Source organism: Poecilia formosa, unplaced genomic scaffold (genome assembly GCF_000485575.1).
Source record: "Poecilia formosa unplaced genomic scaffold, Poecilia_formosa-5.1.2 Scaffold170, whole genome shotgun sequence".
In the NCBI taxonomy this organism is placed as follows: Eukaryota; Metazoa; Chordata; class Actinopteri; order Cyprinodontiformes; family Poeciliidae; genus Poecilia; species Poecilia formosa.
The window spans coordinates 533,384-549,642 of record NW_006800109.1 but is presented as its reverse complement, the minus strand read 5'-3'; the positions used below and the strand labels follow the sequence as shown (position 1 = coordinate 549,642).

Below are 16,259 nucleotides of genomic sequence, written 5' to 3'. Positions count from 1 at the left end.
AAGCGTGTTTGAGAAATCTGAGCTCATATTACAAACTAGGTCTCAGTCCATGTCTCCTAAGACCAGCTGTAAACGGCATAATGAGGAGCATTGTTGTGAAGACATGCTGAGGCAGAGCTTCTTAAAGAGACAGAGGCACAATTTCAAGGCATCAAATTGCAAAGTAAAGTTTAATATATACAAAGTTTTTAAAAGAATTGATAGTTACATGATTATGCTGTAAAATGAGATTTTGTGCCTGGGAAATACATATTACCGCCCCTTTAAATGTTTTCCACTTTGTCTTATGACAATATCAGATAAAAAGTCCTGATATTGTCATATCAGATTGATGGACAGAATCAGCTACCTCTCTGAAGTCACTGCTGGTTTCCTTCCAGCTTGGCATTGTGATAATTTCCTTGATAGATGCAACTAAAGCCAGAAAGGTTTTTACATCTGCCTCAGTCCTTTCCTCTCCTTGACTGCAAGGCAATCAAGAGTAGATTTAGACACTTTGCTGAAATATGCAACAGTATGAGCAACGCAGAGTCCTAATTTATGCACTGCCTCTACACTCCACACTCTCGCAAACTGCAGCAGCTGAGGCTGTTTTTACCGGATGTTTGTGTGGGAAAGGTGTTCCTCAGCAGGGAGAGCTGAAGGCAAAAAAGAAGAAGAAAAATCACATTTTCTTGAAGGAGAAAATGTGAGAATCCCGCAGGAAATCCTGCGCAGGACTGAGCAGGTCAGATAAAGTTTGCTTGCCCCACAAGTTCTGAGTGTGTGTGTTTGATAAAGTTCTCATCGCAGAGATCTGAGCCTTCACGGGTCTCAGCAGTCCAAAACACTTCACCAAATCTTGCTGACAGTGGACGACGGGCGGATAGAGTTAATATGAGAAAGCTGTTGAATATGAATGAGGTAAATGAAAGCTGATGAATGTTATCCCTTATCTCCATAAAGATTAGACTATTCCCTTGAACTTCTGTCAAGGACGAACACAATAAAGAACAAATTTGAAGAGTTAGCTTGTCCGGCAACTCGATGGACATTGATAAGGTTACCTAAGAATGCGGTGATATTGAGAATACTGATATGATATGAAACATTTTCCAAAATAGTTTCGGTCCCGCTGCCTCTCAAGAATTCAAACAACATCCAGAGGTATTAAAACAAATAGGTCTATTAGGGATCTTTGCTTCCCGAGGGACCACTGCTACCTGATGACGAGATATATACTCTCATTCTCTTCATTTTCCTGATGTCAGATCAATCATGCGCCATCCCAACTCAAGGTGAAAGCCATCAAAGTGTCGTTTCCCCATTGTCGGAAATGCAGAGACACAGACGGGCAGAAAGGCGGCATCAACAACCGAGTTAGAGGAGAAACAGGCAACATGCCTGGAGAGATTAATCTGCTTTACTGCCAGTACTCAACACTCAAACGACTGGGAATGAAGGAGAGGGGGGGAACGAGGGATTCACAGTGAAAACAAGTCCCAGCCATAAAACCGCCTCATAAACCTCATCAGGCCCAATGCTGAAGGAGCTGAGATAAAGTCCATCTAATCAATACGATAAGATAAGTCGGGGAAACTTTGTTCAGAACTTGGGGCTTTCAGAGAACTGAAAAGAGGCGGGACTTCCTGTGAATCTAAGCCTCAGCTGAAGGTCGGGGTCAGTCCAGATCTGCGAGGAGTTCGTCATGCTGCGGGCTGCGAGTCTCTGTGTCCTCCTGGCCTGTTTGGTCCTCGGAGTCCCGGTGGCCAAAGAGAAGCAGAAGGTGCTGCTCATCTCCTTCGACGGTTTCCGATGGGACTACGACCGCGATGTGGACACGCCAAACCTGGACCAGATGGCCAAAGATGGAGTCAAGGCCCAGTATGTCACTCCTCCGTATCTCACCGTCACCAGTCCGACGCACTTCACCCTCCTGACAGGTAAAACACTTCGCTTTCTGCAACAACTGTGACCAGTGAAGCCCCTGACTTTAACCTGACTTTTCTGTTTGTAATTAGGGCAAAAGTTTTACAAAGTAAAATCACCTTACAGTAGAAAATGTTGGCAACACCATCAATTATTGGTCTTTAAACAGCCATACTTTTTGCATTCTCATTCTCATGCAAAGTACAAAGACAGAATTAAAAAACATTCTCTTTGGGATTAATAAGTATTTTTTAATTTGATTGAATTTTCGCGAAAGCTGACTTTGCTGCACCCTAATCAGTTTTCATTAACTTACTAAACTTGCCTAGAAAGACTGATCTAAATACTGATTTTATTGCTCAGAATTGGCTAAATTTATTTCTATTTTTTCCAGTGGAAAGCTAAATTTCTTTTAATAAGCTAAAGCTCCCAAACCCTTTCTAAGGGCTTTGTGTTTACATGCTTGGTTTGTTGTTGAGTTGGTAAAATAACCTGTTTTTGGCCCTCAAGTTGATTCAATAATTTTGGCCTACAGACAGATGCTTATATTTGGTTGATTGATAGAAAGGATGTCCTCTCTTTGTTAATTTGACTCCAATTAGCAGCTCCTCCTCAAGAAATGTAACTTCTTAGAAATTAATCTCCAAACTTGGCTCTAGGACGTCGTCCAGCAGACGTTTGCGGCTGTGAATAACGAGTGCAAGTCGTCTGATGAAGGTTGTGTTCTGCAGGCCGCTACATTGAGAACCACGGTGTGATCCACAACATGTGGTTCAACACCGCCACGAGTGAGAAGAAGGGCTACTATCAGACTCAGTTTGTGAACGAGTGGTGGGACAACGGCACGCTGCCGATCTGGATCACAGCACAGCGACAGGTTTGAGACGCCATTAAACAAAACTCAGAAAGTTCCCCCAGTTTCACCTGCACATTCTTAAGGTTCAGCTGTCTGTGGAGGAAAATGTATTTAAATACAGATACAGGTTGGATTTCCTGACCCACCAGAGGCAGTTTTTATGCAAAATTCATCTTTTGCACATTTTCATACTTCCATTTGGGTTTCTACTGCTTCCAAAAATGCACCTAACACACAGAAACACAGAGATGACTATTTTTTGGCAATAAGTTTATGTTTTTTGGTGTCTGGAAAAAGAGCCATTTCGAGGCTGGGCTTGGTTGGTGTTGATAGGCAACGGCACAGTTACCATAGAATGTGACTAAGAAGCAGGAAGTTTTTCAAATTACTAATTTTCAAGGCACCAAAAACATATGAACTTACTGTTAGAAAATGGTTGGGTAGGTTTTTTAAGCACTTGATTTGATTTTAGAAGCATTAAGACCAAAATTGAAGTACAAAAACTGAATTTTCATAATACATCTCCTGTAAAAGTTCAGATTGAGACTGGGATGACTGGGATGGGCCTTTAGAACCAACTTTATGAGCTGATGTAATCTGTACCTACCTCTCAACTTTTCCATCAGACATGTCATATGCACTCTTTGTGTTTTACCTTGCAGGGCCTGAAAGCGGGCTCTCTTCACTTTCCCGGCACAGCTTCCAGCTACCAGGGAGAGTTTGCTACGGTGCGCGAAGTGGAGCCCAACTTCTACAACTACAGTAACGAGACCTCCTGGTATGAGAATACGGACAAGGTGATGAGCTGGTTCAGAGATCAGGATCTGGACTTTGTGTCTTTGTACTTCGGCGAACCAGACGTGACGGGCCATAAATACGGGCCTGACTCACCGGAACGCAGAGAGATGGTGAAGCAAGTGGACAGAGCCGTGGGCTACATCCGAAACTCAGCAGAAAAACACGGGCTGACCAAACAGCTGAACATCATCATGACCGCCGACCACGGCATGACCACCATCTTTCGTGGTCCAGATGTGGAAGAAATCGTCCTGTCCAAGATCCCGGGCTTTTCCTTCAGCGACGTGTCCTTCCAGCTGCTGGACTACGGCCCTTCTGGGATGCTGCTGCCCAAGCCCGGAAAGCTGGAGACCATTTACACCGCCCTGAAGGGGGCACACCCAAACCTGCACGTGTACAAGAAGGAGGAGATGCCGGAGCACCTTCACTTCTCAAACAACGACCGCATCCTGCCCATCGTTTTATGGACCGACCCCGGATTCGTCCTCAATGGGGTGCGTATGGTTCTGCTGTTATAATCAACTGAAAATGTAACAAATATTCCATCTTTGGTTCCCAATTGAACCAAGTCTACTGGACTATGAGGCCTGTAAACACCCTACTCATTCTGGGCTTCCTGAACCCCTGATCAGGAAGCAGTCTTCTCCATGCCATGCCACATTGATGCAATAATTCATGCAAAAAGAGCCCAGACAGAGCTCAGAGGCTCTGCAGAACAGAGACAAACTTTTCAGTCGGTCCACATTTCTGCATAAAAATATTTGTTTTCTGGTCTGATGTAATTTTGGGCAACTACTATCAAAACCAACAGAAAGAGTGAAATGTTCTAAGAGTATCACTCTGTGTGAGATGATTTCCCAATTTACTGAACCTCACCTGAACCTGCAGCAGTAAAAACCCAGCTCTCATGTTTCAGCTTCTATCCGGCCTGACGTGCAACATGAAGGACAGTTTAAAGCTGAAGTGACAGCTTCTATGACAGTTCTCTGCCCACAGCAAGTCCTATTGATTTACCCTTTAAAGGGTAAAATAAATTGCCATTTGTGCCAAATCCAGGATGCCCCATTTTAACCTGCTAGCATCTCAATAACAGCCCTGTTAATATATTAACAGCTGCCAGTAAAGTTGTGATTATGATCAGATTGATTTAGACACACATTTATGGCCTATAAGTGATAGGAGCACCATCATGTTCACTCCAGGAACATCCTCCTGTCTTGACCTCCGGCGTAATTAAATTAGCCCCAGAATTTGCTCTCTGGAAGTTGTGAAACTGAGCTCTTTTCAATCAGAAACAGGAGTGAAATTTTAATCTTGGCACATTACAGTTTTAATCAAATGCATTTGCACGGATAATCCAGGCCTGGCTGATGACACGCAGAGCTCTCGAATGCTCTGCGAAGCTTTTCATCCCTCGAAATTCAAAATTAGCATTTTCATTTGGCTCTGCACTCAACTCAGCTGAATGCTGTCGGTCCAAACTGTGAAGCGCCACATCGGGGCTGAAGGAGCAGAAAGGGCTGAGGATGTTTGAAGAAACAGAAGAGTCTGTGGAAGTGGGTTATCTGACGTCTCGGGATGCGAGCGGCAGCGATCAGGACATTAGCCGACTCTTTGTTCTCTCCTTCATGGCTCCCAGCCGATTTGAGTTGATCCCACAGAAAGATAAGCACATCAAAACTGTTATGCAATTACTTAGACAACTGGCTGTTCTACCTATTTTTTATGACGTATAGCCCTAATATAACACAATTAATTATTATGTGTTTGATGTTAAAAATAGAAGATAGATGAAAATAATCTGTTATTAAACAGGGTCATGAGTTGAGAGGCAGAAAAGGCGTCACAGCATGAAACCAAGTCGTTTTCTTAGCCAATACCTCCCTCTGCTGGAAGCAGGCCAGGCTGGGAAGTCCTTATTAAAATGACTTTCTTAATGAAAGTTAAACTATGATTGAACCTCCTAAAATGGGCCATGACTGTTACATCATCCGCCTCCTGTCTGTGCAGTATTTACCCGTTCAGTTCAACAAAGGAGAGCACGGCTTTGACAACCAGGAGATGGACATGAAGCCCTTCTTCAGGGCCGTGGGTCCAGCCTTCCACCAGAACCTGGAGGTGGGGCCCTTCGAGACAGTCAACATCTACCCGCTGATGTGCCACATTCTGGGCATCCAGCCCGAGGTCAACGACGGCCAGCTGAGCGTCACTCAGCACATGCTGGTGACCAGCAAACAGACGACTCAACCTGAAGGTATGCTTCACTTTTCAGGTGTGGAAATATTTTATTTTTCTTCATTAGTTAACTTTGGGACTCAACTTTCAGGGCAATCAAAGGACAAGCCGCCAGGGGGCGATAGAGGGATCTCAGATAGATGGAGGGAAGAAGAGAAAAAATATAAAAAAGAAATACATTTTTAAAAATATTATAAAATGCAATCTGTTTTTCACTACAAAGTATTAATAATAAATAATATTACTCCAGTAAATTTTAAAATATGGTGTAATAAATTTAATCCTTAAATAACTTTTTCCCAAACATTATTGGAATAAATGAGAGAGAGTAAACGTAATGATTATTATTTATGTTAAACAATATGAGTAAAGTCGGTAAAGAATGAATCATTCTCTGTAAAAGACGCTATTTTAAAATGCCCTAATATCAAAGTGTCTGAAGAAACTTTAGAAATAATGCAGAAAAAGCCCTTAATTCAGTATAAAAATGTTTTTTCTTCTTCTTTCAGGTGAAACTCGGAACTTCTGGAAAAACGGTTTTATTGGACTGGCTGCAGTCGCTGGATTTCTTATCATAGTTTTCACTGTATTAACGACACGGAAAATCATCAAGAGCAAACGACAGAATAAAAAGTAAGGAAAACCGTCAGAGGTAACACTTTATTTGAAGGGGGTGAATAAGACTAAACACCTGTCATGAACATGAATAAGCCTTCATGAATATTTATGGCTGTTGTCATAAAGCGTCATTCGGTAAATTATGACACTTTTAATACAAAGTTGACATTATTCAAAATGTCTTTGTTATGACTTGACATTAACCAAGAAATCATTACTGATATAAATTTGTTATAAAAGTATTAATGATTGCACTTTAAAAATTAGGTAACTTTATGTTATTAAAGGTAAAGTTTAAACAGTAATGATTTCTTGGTTAATGTCAAGTTGTCATAACAAAGAAGCTTTATGACAACAGTCATAAATATTCATGAAGGCTTATTCATGTTCAAGACAGGTGTTATGTCATGTTTATGAAAGTGTCATGACAGTCTTATTCACCCCCCTTCAAATAAAGTGTTACCCAATCAGATTATATTTTTGTAAAATTAGGATTGTTTTTATCGCTCTGCATCTCTGTTACAGGTCGGACAGTTCGCCAGAAGAAGAGAAGTCAAAACAAACTTCACTGTGATCATAACACAAAGAAAACGTATTTCCCCCATCATCTTGTATAGAGAAATATCTACCAAAGGTAAATTTGTCCATCATCCCATATCCTGCACAAATGAGCTTAAATTTACTGTGTTATGCATTTTTATTTTGGATAATAATGTAGCACTTTACCATGACAGATAACAAATTCTGAGTTTCATGCTGTGAAATAAAATTGTAATTAAATATCAGTTTTGGTCCAAAAGAAAAAAAATCTGATGTTTCTGCTGCATAAACTAACAAGGATTATATTTATTTGGAGAGAATAAACAATATTTATATCAATGAGACTACGGTAGCTGCCTTGTGTCATATTTCCACAATCACGTTCTTATTTACCCGCCTGTCTCCGTTTTCACCAGTCAAGATGCATCAAGAAGGATAGCACTTCCTATTAACACTTTCAAAATTAAAGAAGTTTCACAAAAAAATCCATAAACTTCTCCAAACTCGTTACCCTAATTTATGTCACCTGTAGATATTATATTAGCCAACTCTAAATGTTTGTGCACATATTTGATAAGTTTGATGTTTTACATATTTAACACTGTTATTAATGCAGGGATATTTAATTTAAACTTTAAAATCAAATATAAAGCTAAATTAATGTTTTTCATTCATAAAGTTTGTTGATTTTTGGGTTCAACCACTCAGATTTATTTCAAAAACACTATATATCTCAAAGGGAAATTCTATTTTGTTGTAACTCACATCCTCCAAACTCACCGAGGATAATTATGCTGTGGGAAAGAAGGACCTCCAGTAGCAGTCCATCTTGCAACAAAGCTGAAGAGGCTTCTGACTGAAGACTTGCTGTATGTCACAACATGCTAACGGCTCAATTTCCAGACAGCAGAGATGATATTTCACAGCAGCACGCCCTGGATGAAACCATCAGTTGTTGGAAAGCTCTGCTAATCCACCTCATTGGCTTTTGCTGCTCCTTATTTAATATCTGTATCATTCTTATGATGACTGGAAAAGCTGTTTTTCTTTCTGTTATTTTGACCTGGCCTTTATCCATGAAGCCTCCTTTTCAACTCCTCTGGGATTTAAGGCTCCAATTCAGGTATTATTTGAGCTTTTGAGACGCCAGTCAGCTGCACCCAGTTGTAAAAACAAAGCCTCGCTACCATGGTTACGCATCATAACTCAAAAAAGATGTCTAAACATGTAAGAACTCAACCAAAAAAGTTTAAAGTTTAAAAAGAACAAATCAGAAGTAAAGTAACAGAATTTCTCTGCCATGCTCTAACTACTAGTGGCACAATAAACCCACATACGGGTTAAATTAGGATGCGTCACAGTTGGTGGTGGCACACATGCCCCCCCATGTCTTATGGATAAATGATTTTCCAGATGTCTCAGACAATCAGCTAAAAGATGTATCTGATCCATTCTGCAGCAGATTCCACTTCTTCCTGCAGAGTTTCTGTTTATTTGCCACTGAAATGTTTTCTTCACTATGAACTGTTAGAAACTTTTGAGCTTTTTGGAGCGTCTTGAACATCCTGAAACAATCTTCTGTGCAGCTCAACTTCTCACTTTGAAGTTATTCTAGTTACTAACCTCTCAGCAGCAAGTTCCTCACAGTCTGAAATTTCTGAAATTCCTGAAATTCCTTAGGAGTAAACCATCGTCAAGACAAGACAACTGCAACTGAACTGAAGATCTGCTCAGTAACGTTTTACACTAATATAGCTCTTTGTAACTAATAGACAAACACCTGATCACACACAGCCGAGGCTACAAGGTTGGCAAAATATCATCTGTGTCAAAATATTAGTGACTGCGTTCTGTTTCTTGTGGACATTTATTTATTTATTTATTTATTTATTTATTTATTTATTTATTTCCTTCAGTTACCAATATTCAGTCTGCAATTTTTTCAGATTTATATGCTTAGTTCAACAATGTTTCTAAACACACACATATTTATCTATGTTTTCCCAATTAAGTAGTTTATGGAAAACTATCTAAACTATTGTTTCAGCTTCTTTTCTTTTGTTTGACTTTGTTTTATTAATGTTGTTTTTTGTATAAATTAATTTCATCCTCATCTTCACTTCACGTTTTTTGTGCCAGATTTCGTTACTTGCAATAATAGATCTACCCGCATCTTTTAAATTCTTCTGCTCTATTTGCCGATAAAAAATAGTCAGATTAGTCAGATTAAAATTAAATCTGACTAAAAAAATAGTCAAATAATTTTAGTCAAATTAAAAGCGACCAGCGCTTTTAATTTGAAGGCCTTTCTGCAAACATCCGGTGCTGTCCCATCGCCGCTCTGATTGGCTGCTGAGGAAGCCTCCGTTTTCGGGGTGAAGGCAATCATGGAGGAGCTGAGCGCCGTGGGAGAGCAGGTTTTTGATGCCGAGTGCATTTTGAACAAACGGCTCAGAAAGGTGGGGCTTCAGAAATTACTTTTTCCTCCTCATTCCGCGGTTTTCCGTCCTTCCTCCGGCGGTTTCTCACTAACCAAACCGCCGCTGTTGCCGTTTTTCTGCGCTCTTGTTTCAGGGAAAGTTGGAGTTTCTGGTGAAGTGGAGGGGATGGTCATCCAAGTAAGTGCTGCTCTGCCCGAACAATGAAAACAACAACAACGTGTCTGATGGGAGCCTGCTGCTTTCCTCCAGAACCGAACCCTTGCTCTTTTCATTCGGTCCAGAACCAGAAGAACACCCCAGACTTGTGTTTTGCTCCTGGGAACTGTTTCTACCTTTATCTGGAACCTCTATAGTTGCTTCTTTTGTTCAGAAATCCAGAATTTTCTTTGAAACTTGGTGCAAATTTGTCCCTGCATCATTAAACTCATTTTGTAGTTGGATTTCAGCTCATTCAGACGGTTAAAAATATTAACTTGGCTGCATTTTTAATAAGTTTTCTGCACATAAATAATCCAAATTTGCAATAGTTTGGAAAAAACAACAAGTAATCCTACTTTATTAATCTTTATATTAGTTTTTGACAGAAAATGTGAGGTTTTATCCATGTCGCTGCTCCATCCCTGCAATCCTCCATCAGTTCACACTGTTGCCTGCCAGCTCCAAGGTTTTCTGTTGGAACCACATCCTTTGTGTGTGTTGGCAGAGGGTGGGGGTGGATTATTTTCCTCACTGCTGATCAGAATAGGCTGTTCACTTCCACTGATGAAGAGAAAGCTTATTACAGATCAGATCAATCCTGTTTTGCATTTTTTTTTATTTTTCCAGCACTATAATCAAGTTGTTTAATGTATAATAAGGTTCAGAAAAGCAGTGGGGATCAGGGAGGGAGCCTGCAGGTGCTTTAAAAATTGATGCACCAAAGAAAAGTGCAGTTAGAGATTTAAATTGGCCTATTTCCACTTAATCTAATATGTAAATAAAAAAAACATCTCATTTAGTTTCTCTAAATTCACTAAAGCCAAGAACTGCCAACATTTTTTGTCTTCAAATATATCAAAACTGGATCATATTTAAAACTCTTTCTTGTTTATCCAGACATAAACAAGACAGCCACTCATTTCAGCAACATTTTTGTTGTTAATTATTTAGTTTGGCTTTAAAACCAACTTTCCTTATATTTCCCTCTGAGAAAATGACTCTTTAATCGTTGGATGTGATTTTCTATTTATTTCAGACACAACAGCTGGGAGCCGCAGGAAAACATTCTGGACCCGAGACTGTTGGCGGCTTTCAATAAGAAGTGGGTATCCCTGGGTTTCCTGTGCAGTTTGTGGTGTTTTCACTCATTGGTTGATTTAATACATTTAGCAACATCACAGAATAACAAAAGTCAATTATTATTACAAGAAAAAATGAAAGAAAATCTTAAATGTAGTTTAAAAAGTAGACTAGTCCAGTTGAGAATCTTTGGGAGCAAAAAAAAAAAACTTTATTGCTGCTTTTTTTGTACTCGAGTCAGAATACAAGATATATTTTTAAATTATGAGGGAAAAAAGTTGGAATATTCCAAGACTTTAGTCATTTTAATAGAATAAAATGCATCTCAGCTTGGTTCTTTCTTCAAAGTGGATGCTAAAATGATAATTTTATGTAGTTGTAACTAAAGGAAAGCATTTCCTTATTTGTTAAATAGATTCCCAAATATACCTTCATAAGATGCTCAACATTTGCCATTTTAATTTTTGATTATTTTGTTTAGGAGTTCTCATAAAATTACCACTGTCATGCAACTTTATCTCGTTTTATGGCTATTTTCATGTAAGAAATAACCTGGCCCTAATATTCCGGTGTAGTGTATATGGATATTGAATTAAAGTTGCCCAAGGGCACGGCCTTGAGGATCCACGCATGTGAATTTTGTCCCGATTTAATGACACAGAAAGGTTCCTGAACCAGTTTGCCGCAGTAGTAGATGATCTCATAGCAGACTGCAAAGTTTTAATCAAGAAGTTAATTTGTCCATTAATAAACTTTGCCAGAATGCACAGGAGTCAGAAGTTACCAAAGGTAGCGTCACTTGCTGCTTGTTTTAACCTCTCAATGCAAAATGTTTTTCCCATCAGAGAACAAGAAAAAGAGCTTCTGATGCTTAAAAGACGCAAACGACCCAGAGGACGACCCAGAAAGATCATAGTAAGTACCGACCACTGCAGAACCGTCTACTTTCTGGACCAACAATGGACCGCTAAACAATTCCTCTTAAAATTGTAGGAGAATATACCGGAACCCCAAAAGTCAAGCACCTCCTCATCCGCTTCATCCTCCTCGTCCTCTGACTCCTCATCCTCCTGCTCCTCTTCGTCTTCATCATCAGAAGATGAAGATGAGGGCGATGACAGCCGCGCCAAACAGGCGAGCCCGACCGTCAGGCCACGGGAGCTGCATCCCGTCCCTCAGAAGAAGGCGCAGATCGTCATGGCGAAGCAGGAGCCGCCGAGGAAGCGAAACAGGAAGCCCCTCCCTCCCGAGGCGAAGGAGTTCCAGCAGAACAAGGGTCCGCGCAAAGTCCTGAAGACCGCCAAAGAGACAGATCTTCCAGGGGCGATCAAGAAGCCGGTTCATCCGGCGAGCTTCACCTTCATGGGTTTCCACCGCAGCTCAGCCAAAGATGCGGCAGCTGGTCCGTACAGGAGCCCGCTGACCCAGGGCGGGGCGGTCAAACCCGCCATCAGCTCACCTGGATCTGGGAGATCTTCAGTCCAAACCGCGTCTCTGGCCTTGAGCAAATCCAACCAGAGCAGAAATGCAACCGAGGGGAAGCTGTCCATTGGGAACAGCGGAGGAAGTCTGGATCTGAAAACAGCTGCTTGTAAATCCAAAGGAGTAGCTGCTCTGAACGTGAATACCACCAAACATCCAGTTCAAGGAACCACTCAGCACACTCTGAGCCCACCCAGTGGCCCAAAGAAGCCCCAGTCCACCGGGTCCGCAATGCAGCGGGTAGCCGGTACTAAAGCAGGGACTTCCCAGTCTTCTAAGAACACCTCCTCCAGTCAAGGCCATCAGCCCCTCAACCTTCAGAGCAAGCAGTCCCAAAGCGGCGACGCTCCTGGAAGCGGCACCACCGCGGCATCGGGTCTGAGAAGTCCAGTCATCCCTGCGAGAAAACCCACAGTGGCCCAAAATCTGGAGGCAAACGCCAATAAAAGTCCTGTTTCCTCTGGAAGACCGCCTGCCAGGAAACCGCAGGCTGGTGGAGACAAGCTGAGAGAGATGAAGGAATTCCAGAAGGTCCAAGGCCGGTTGGACAAGTCCTGCTCCGAGATCCAGAACCCGCCGGCAAGAACGGCCACTAAAGGCAGCAAGAAAGCCAAAATGACCGACATGAGCACTGGCGAAGAGGAGAGCAGCTCGGACTCGGACCACGACTCTTCGTACGCTGGACAGGGTCACCCAGTGGCGGGCCAGAACCAGGACTGGAAGCCCACGCGCAGCCTGATCGAACACGTGTTTGTGACCGACGTCACGGCGAACCTGGTCACCGTCACGGTGAAAGAGTCGCCAACCAGCGTGGGCTTCTTCAGCATTCGCAACTACTGACAGTCGACCTGGGCGGGTCTGCAGGGTTCACTAGTTCCTCTCATAGTAGTCGAGACATATTTTAGATAAAAACAATAATAATAGAGTCAGTTATTGATTGTAATTATTTATTTTGTCATATGTATTAAAGTGCATTTTGGACACAGAGAAATAAACGTTTGTCCTCGTTTGTTGTGTTACAAGAGAGAAACAACCTGCTGGTCGTATTCAGCTACAGGGTCATGTGATCATTAGTCCCAGCCTTAAAGGGACGGTTCGCTTTAGTTTCATTTTAAGGTTAAATTCAGAGGTTATTAGCAGTATTTGAATTGGTATCAAGTTTCGGGTAGATTTAGCCAATCAGAACAAGGCTGAGCCAAAATGTTAGAGTCCAATTATAAAACTCTGACCAGCACAAAGAAACTCAGAAACTGGATTATTGTGATATACCAGTACATCAAGCTAAATATTTAGCTTTGAGATATTAGTAAAATATTAGCTCAGTGTTTAGCTGAACCAAATATTTAGTTAGCAAATTAACTATTTAGCTCATTTAGTTCACTTTTATTATAAATGTGATCAGAATGTTTCAATCAGAAATAATTAGCAGTGGTCATAAACAGGAGTGAGATTATTTTCATTATTTCAAATCCATCTTTCCTGAGGCATCAATTCTTAAATGTAAGTGTTTTGTAACTTATCCGTTTTTATGTCTGCAGAGTCAGACGTATCTTCAGCTCTGGGGTAATCCATCACTGTTGCCTCAGCAGAGCTCTGACTGGGCTGGGCTGAACCGTTTGCAGCATCACCACAGGTTCTGTTAACATGCAGGAAGTCAGATACAGTATCTGTGTTCACAGAGTCTCTGACTGGAGGACGTCTGCACCTCTGTCCTTTTCTGCAGAGTTTTAACATGCAGACGGGATAATGAGCAGAAAAACATGTTGAAATTTTAATTTGAGAAAAAAATGCATGTTTTTCAAATGTTTATAAAACCAGTTTAAGACAGCAGTATAAGATGACCTGTACGGTAACCAGCTGCGTTTCCATTACAAAAATATTCTGCTAATGTTGAAAAAACACACTTTGTGTGAATAAGTTCGTTCACATGATACGTCATTGCCATCATCCTGCTACTTCCTGTCGTCTTCCACCTCTTTTCCTTCAGTAGTAACATCCGGTTGATCACAGTGTGTGATGTAAAAAAAAGTGTTTCCATTGCAGTTTTGCGAAATACACTAATTTTGATACAACTGATTAGGTTGTATTAGTTTCAAAAGTTAAGAAGTCCAACTTTTTAGATTAATCTAAATATTCGATTTTTTTTTAGAAAATGTTTGACGTTTCAAACTCAGAAATTTTCTTATTTTTCTAGAAAATTTTTGGTGGAAATTTACTTTGTTTTCGGTGCATCTCTAGTTCTAAAGCGATTCTAGTTTTATTCCACCCTGATGCAGGTGTTTCAGGCCAGAGGGAGGAAAACAGAATCTGGGTCTTTAGGGTCTTTATCTGATGTAAAGGGAAAGAAACGGCAGCCATGTGCGCCGCTTTCTGCTCCCGGGGGAGGAGTTCAGCAACAAAGCAGCGACTCAACTCGCCTGCAGACTGAGCCGTTCTTTTACCCTAAAGATAGCTGCGGTTTCAGGTAGCTGAATGCAGGGAGGACCCCAGAGCATTGCATGGAGCCGAAACCTGTTTGATTTTCTTATTTGTACTCCGGTGACATGAGGGAGGCGGGTCCTGCTGGGAGAAACAAATGTTGCACGCCTGATTGAAAGCATTTGAATGGTTTAGTTCTGCTTTATTCTTTCATTTAGAGCAAAGCTATGATGTTATTCCACCAGCTGGGAGGCTGACGCAACTCGCTTTTTTACTTTTCTGGCATCTACTTTTTTACAGATATTAACATTAAGCCATGAACTGCCACATGTCCATCTAGATGGGGTTCGTTTTCTGTTTGTGACCTATTTATTTTACCATCAAGCCTTGTGAAACTTGACTAATAAACAGAACAAATGACCTCAGTGTTTGTTTGTTTTCATTCACAAGGAGATTATTTTCTTCAATTAAATGTTTTTTTTTGGGGTTTTTTTTAGCAGTTTGAGAGAGAATGCCTCTTCCTGCCTGGAGATTATTGCACTTCTTCCTAGAAAGGAAGAAAGATTTTTCTAGAAGCCATATTCCAGAATAGAAACCTGTGTGTGTGTGTGTGTGTGTGTGTGTGTGTGTGTGTGTGTGTGTGTATGAGGGTGTGTGTGTGTGTGTATCCATATATATCCAAATACATATTTATATATTCCGATCAATGTGGAATTAATTGGCTCCATATAGAAATGCCCTGAAAGCATCTTTTCAAGTGTCTGCCAAAAACTACAGTAATATTGAATAAATATGAATATCTGATGAGGCTCATTTGTCAGATTAAAAGTAACATTTCAAAACGTTTAACCATTTTTTATGAGATCCATATTTGGATTATTTTTTATTGTTTTGATATTAAATGCCATGTTTTCTTTAGCTGTAATCAAGAAATAATAATGAATAAATAAAAGTAATCTAAACTTTTATGTGACCAGGTGGCTGCATTGATGTACATGGAGACTTTTTACTGATGAATAAAGTATTCATCTTTAATGAGCACGGTTTTTGCTTTATGTATTTGAGTAAATATCCATCAACATTTACTGAAAATCTGAACTTTTCTTCAATTTATGAAGAAATAGTAAACAAAATCTTATTGTTGCTAAGAGTACACTGCAAAAACGGAAATCTTAGTAAGATTAAATATCTTAAATTAAGGAGATTTTTCTTGTTTTCTTTCTGACAAGATATTTTTTCTCACCAAGAGGGGTTTATGCTAGAATATTTTTCTTATTTTAAGTGTTTTTGTACTTAATTATCTCAGTAAGATATAAAAGCTTGATATTAAGAAAATATTACTTATAATAATTTTTAATTATTTTAATTATTCTTATTTTAAGAAAATTATACCCTATTTTTGTACTTTTTTTTCTTGTTTTTGAAAGGGGACTTTTTACAGTGTAGACAAGAATTTCACTAATTCAACTTCAAAAAGTGTAAAAACTGATAAAGGTAAGTTCATCAGTCAGCTTCATATAAATCCAATATTTAATTGTTCATTAAACCGCCACTAGATGGCGCCCTTACACTTGATGCTACAGACAGAAAAAAGTTTTTATACACAATTTAGATGTTACACTGTAGTCTATATGTAGTGCTTCCCTACAAAATAAGATAAAATAATTTCACTGAGAACAGTGTAA

The 16,259-nt window shown here is 40.2% G+C and overlaps 2 protein-coding genes and 1 long non-coding RNA gene across 3 annotated transcripts in view; 2 read left to right on the top strand and 1 right to left on the bottom strand.

The window, feature by feature from the left end:
- The first annotated feature begins 1,544 nt into the window (after window positions 1-1,544).
- On the top strand, window positions 1,545-7,299 carry LOC103146901 (ectonucleotide pyrophosphatase/phosphodiesterase family member 7). The gene is made up of 6 exons (XM_007564998.2): window positions 1,545-1,922; window positions 2,640-2,785; window positions 3,427-4,056; window positions 5,573-5,816; window positions 6,307-6,430; window positions 6,941-7,299. Exons 1-6 carry the CDS (start codon window positions 1,688-1,690, stop codon window positions 6,987-6,989), a joined length of 1,428 nt encoding a protein of 475 aa, XP_007565060.1. The 5' UTR covers window positions 1,545-1,687; the 3' UTR covers window positions 6,990-7,299.
- A 1,979-nt stretch (window positions 7,300-9,278) lies between these two features.
- Window positions 9,279-13,151, top strand: cbx2 (chromobox homolog 2 (Drosophila Pc class)). The gene is made up of 5 exons (XM_007564996.2): window positions 9,279-9,414; window positions 9,530-9,573; window positions 10,631-10,696; window positions 11,520-11,589; window positions 11,668-13,151. Exons 1-5 carry the CDS (start codon window positions 9,343-9,345, stop codon window positions 12,994-12,996), a joined length of 1,581 nt encoding a protein of 526 aa, XP_007565058.1. The 5' UTR covers window positions 9,279-9,342; the 3' UTR covers window positions 12,997-13,151.
- Window positions 13,152-13,753: 602 nt separating this feature from the next.
- Window positions 13,754-16,259, bottom strand: part of LOC107837725 (uncharacterized) — a 56,121-nt gene continuing 53,615 nt past the window's right edge. The window contains exon 3 of the long non-coding RNA XR_001663768.1: window positions 13,754-13,792. This is a non-coding gene — a long non-coding RNA (uncharacterized LOC107837725). The remainder of the gene's footprint in view (window positions 13,793-16,259) is intronic.

Coding starts and splice junctions, on each gene's coding strand:
- LOC103146901 (XM_007564998.2), top strand. CDS start 1,688: ATGCTGCGGGCTGCGAGTCTCTGTGTCCTCCTGGCCTGTTTGGTCCTC. Junction 2,786..3,426: donor GGATCACAGCACAGCGACAG/GTTTGAGACGCC, acceptor TTTACCTTGCAG/GGCCTGAAAGCGGGCTCTCT. Junction 5,817..6,306: donor ACAGACGACTCAACCTGAAG/GTATGCTTCACT, acceptor TTCTTCTTTCAG/GTGAAACTCGGAACTTCTGG.
- cbx2 (XM_007564996.2), top strand. CDS start 9,343: ATGGAGGAGCTGAGCGCCGTGGGAGAGCAGGTTTTTGATGCCGAGTGC. Junction 9,415..9,529: donor TGAACAAACGGCTCAGAAAG/GTGGGGCTTCAG, acceptor CTCTTGTTTCAG/GGAAAGTTGGAGTTTCTGGT. Junction 9,574..10,630: donor TGGAGGGGATGGTCATCCAA/GTAAGTGCTGCT, acceptor TATTTATTTCAG/ACACAACAGCTGGGAGCCGC.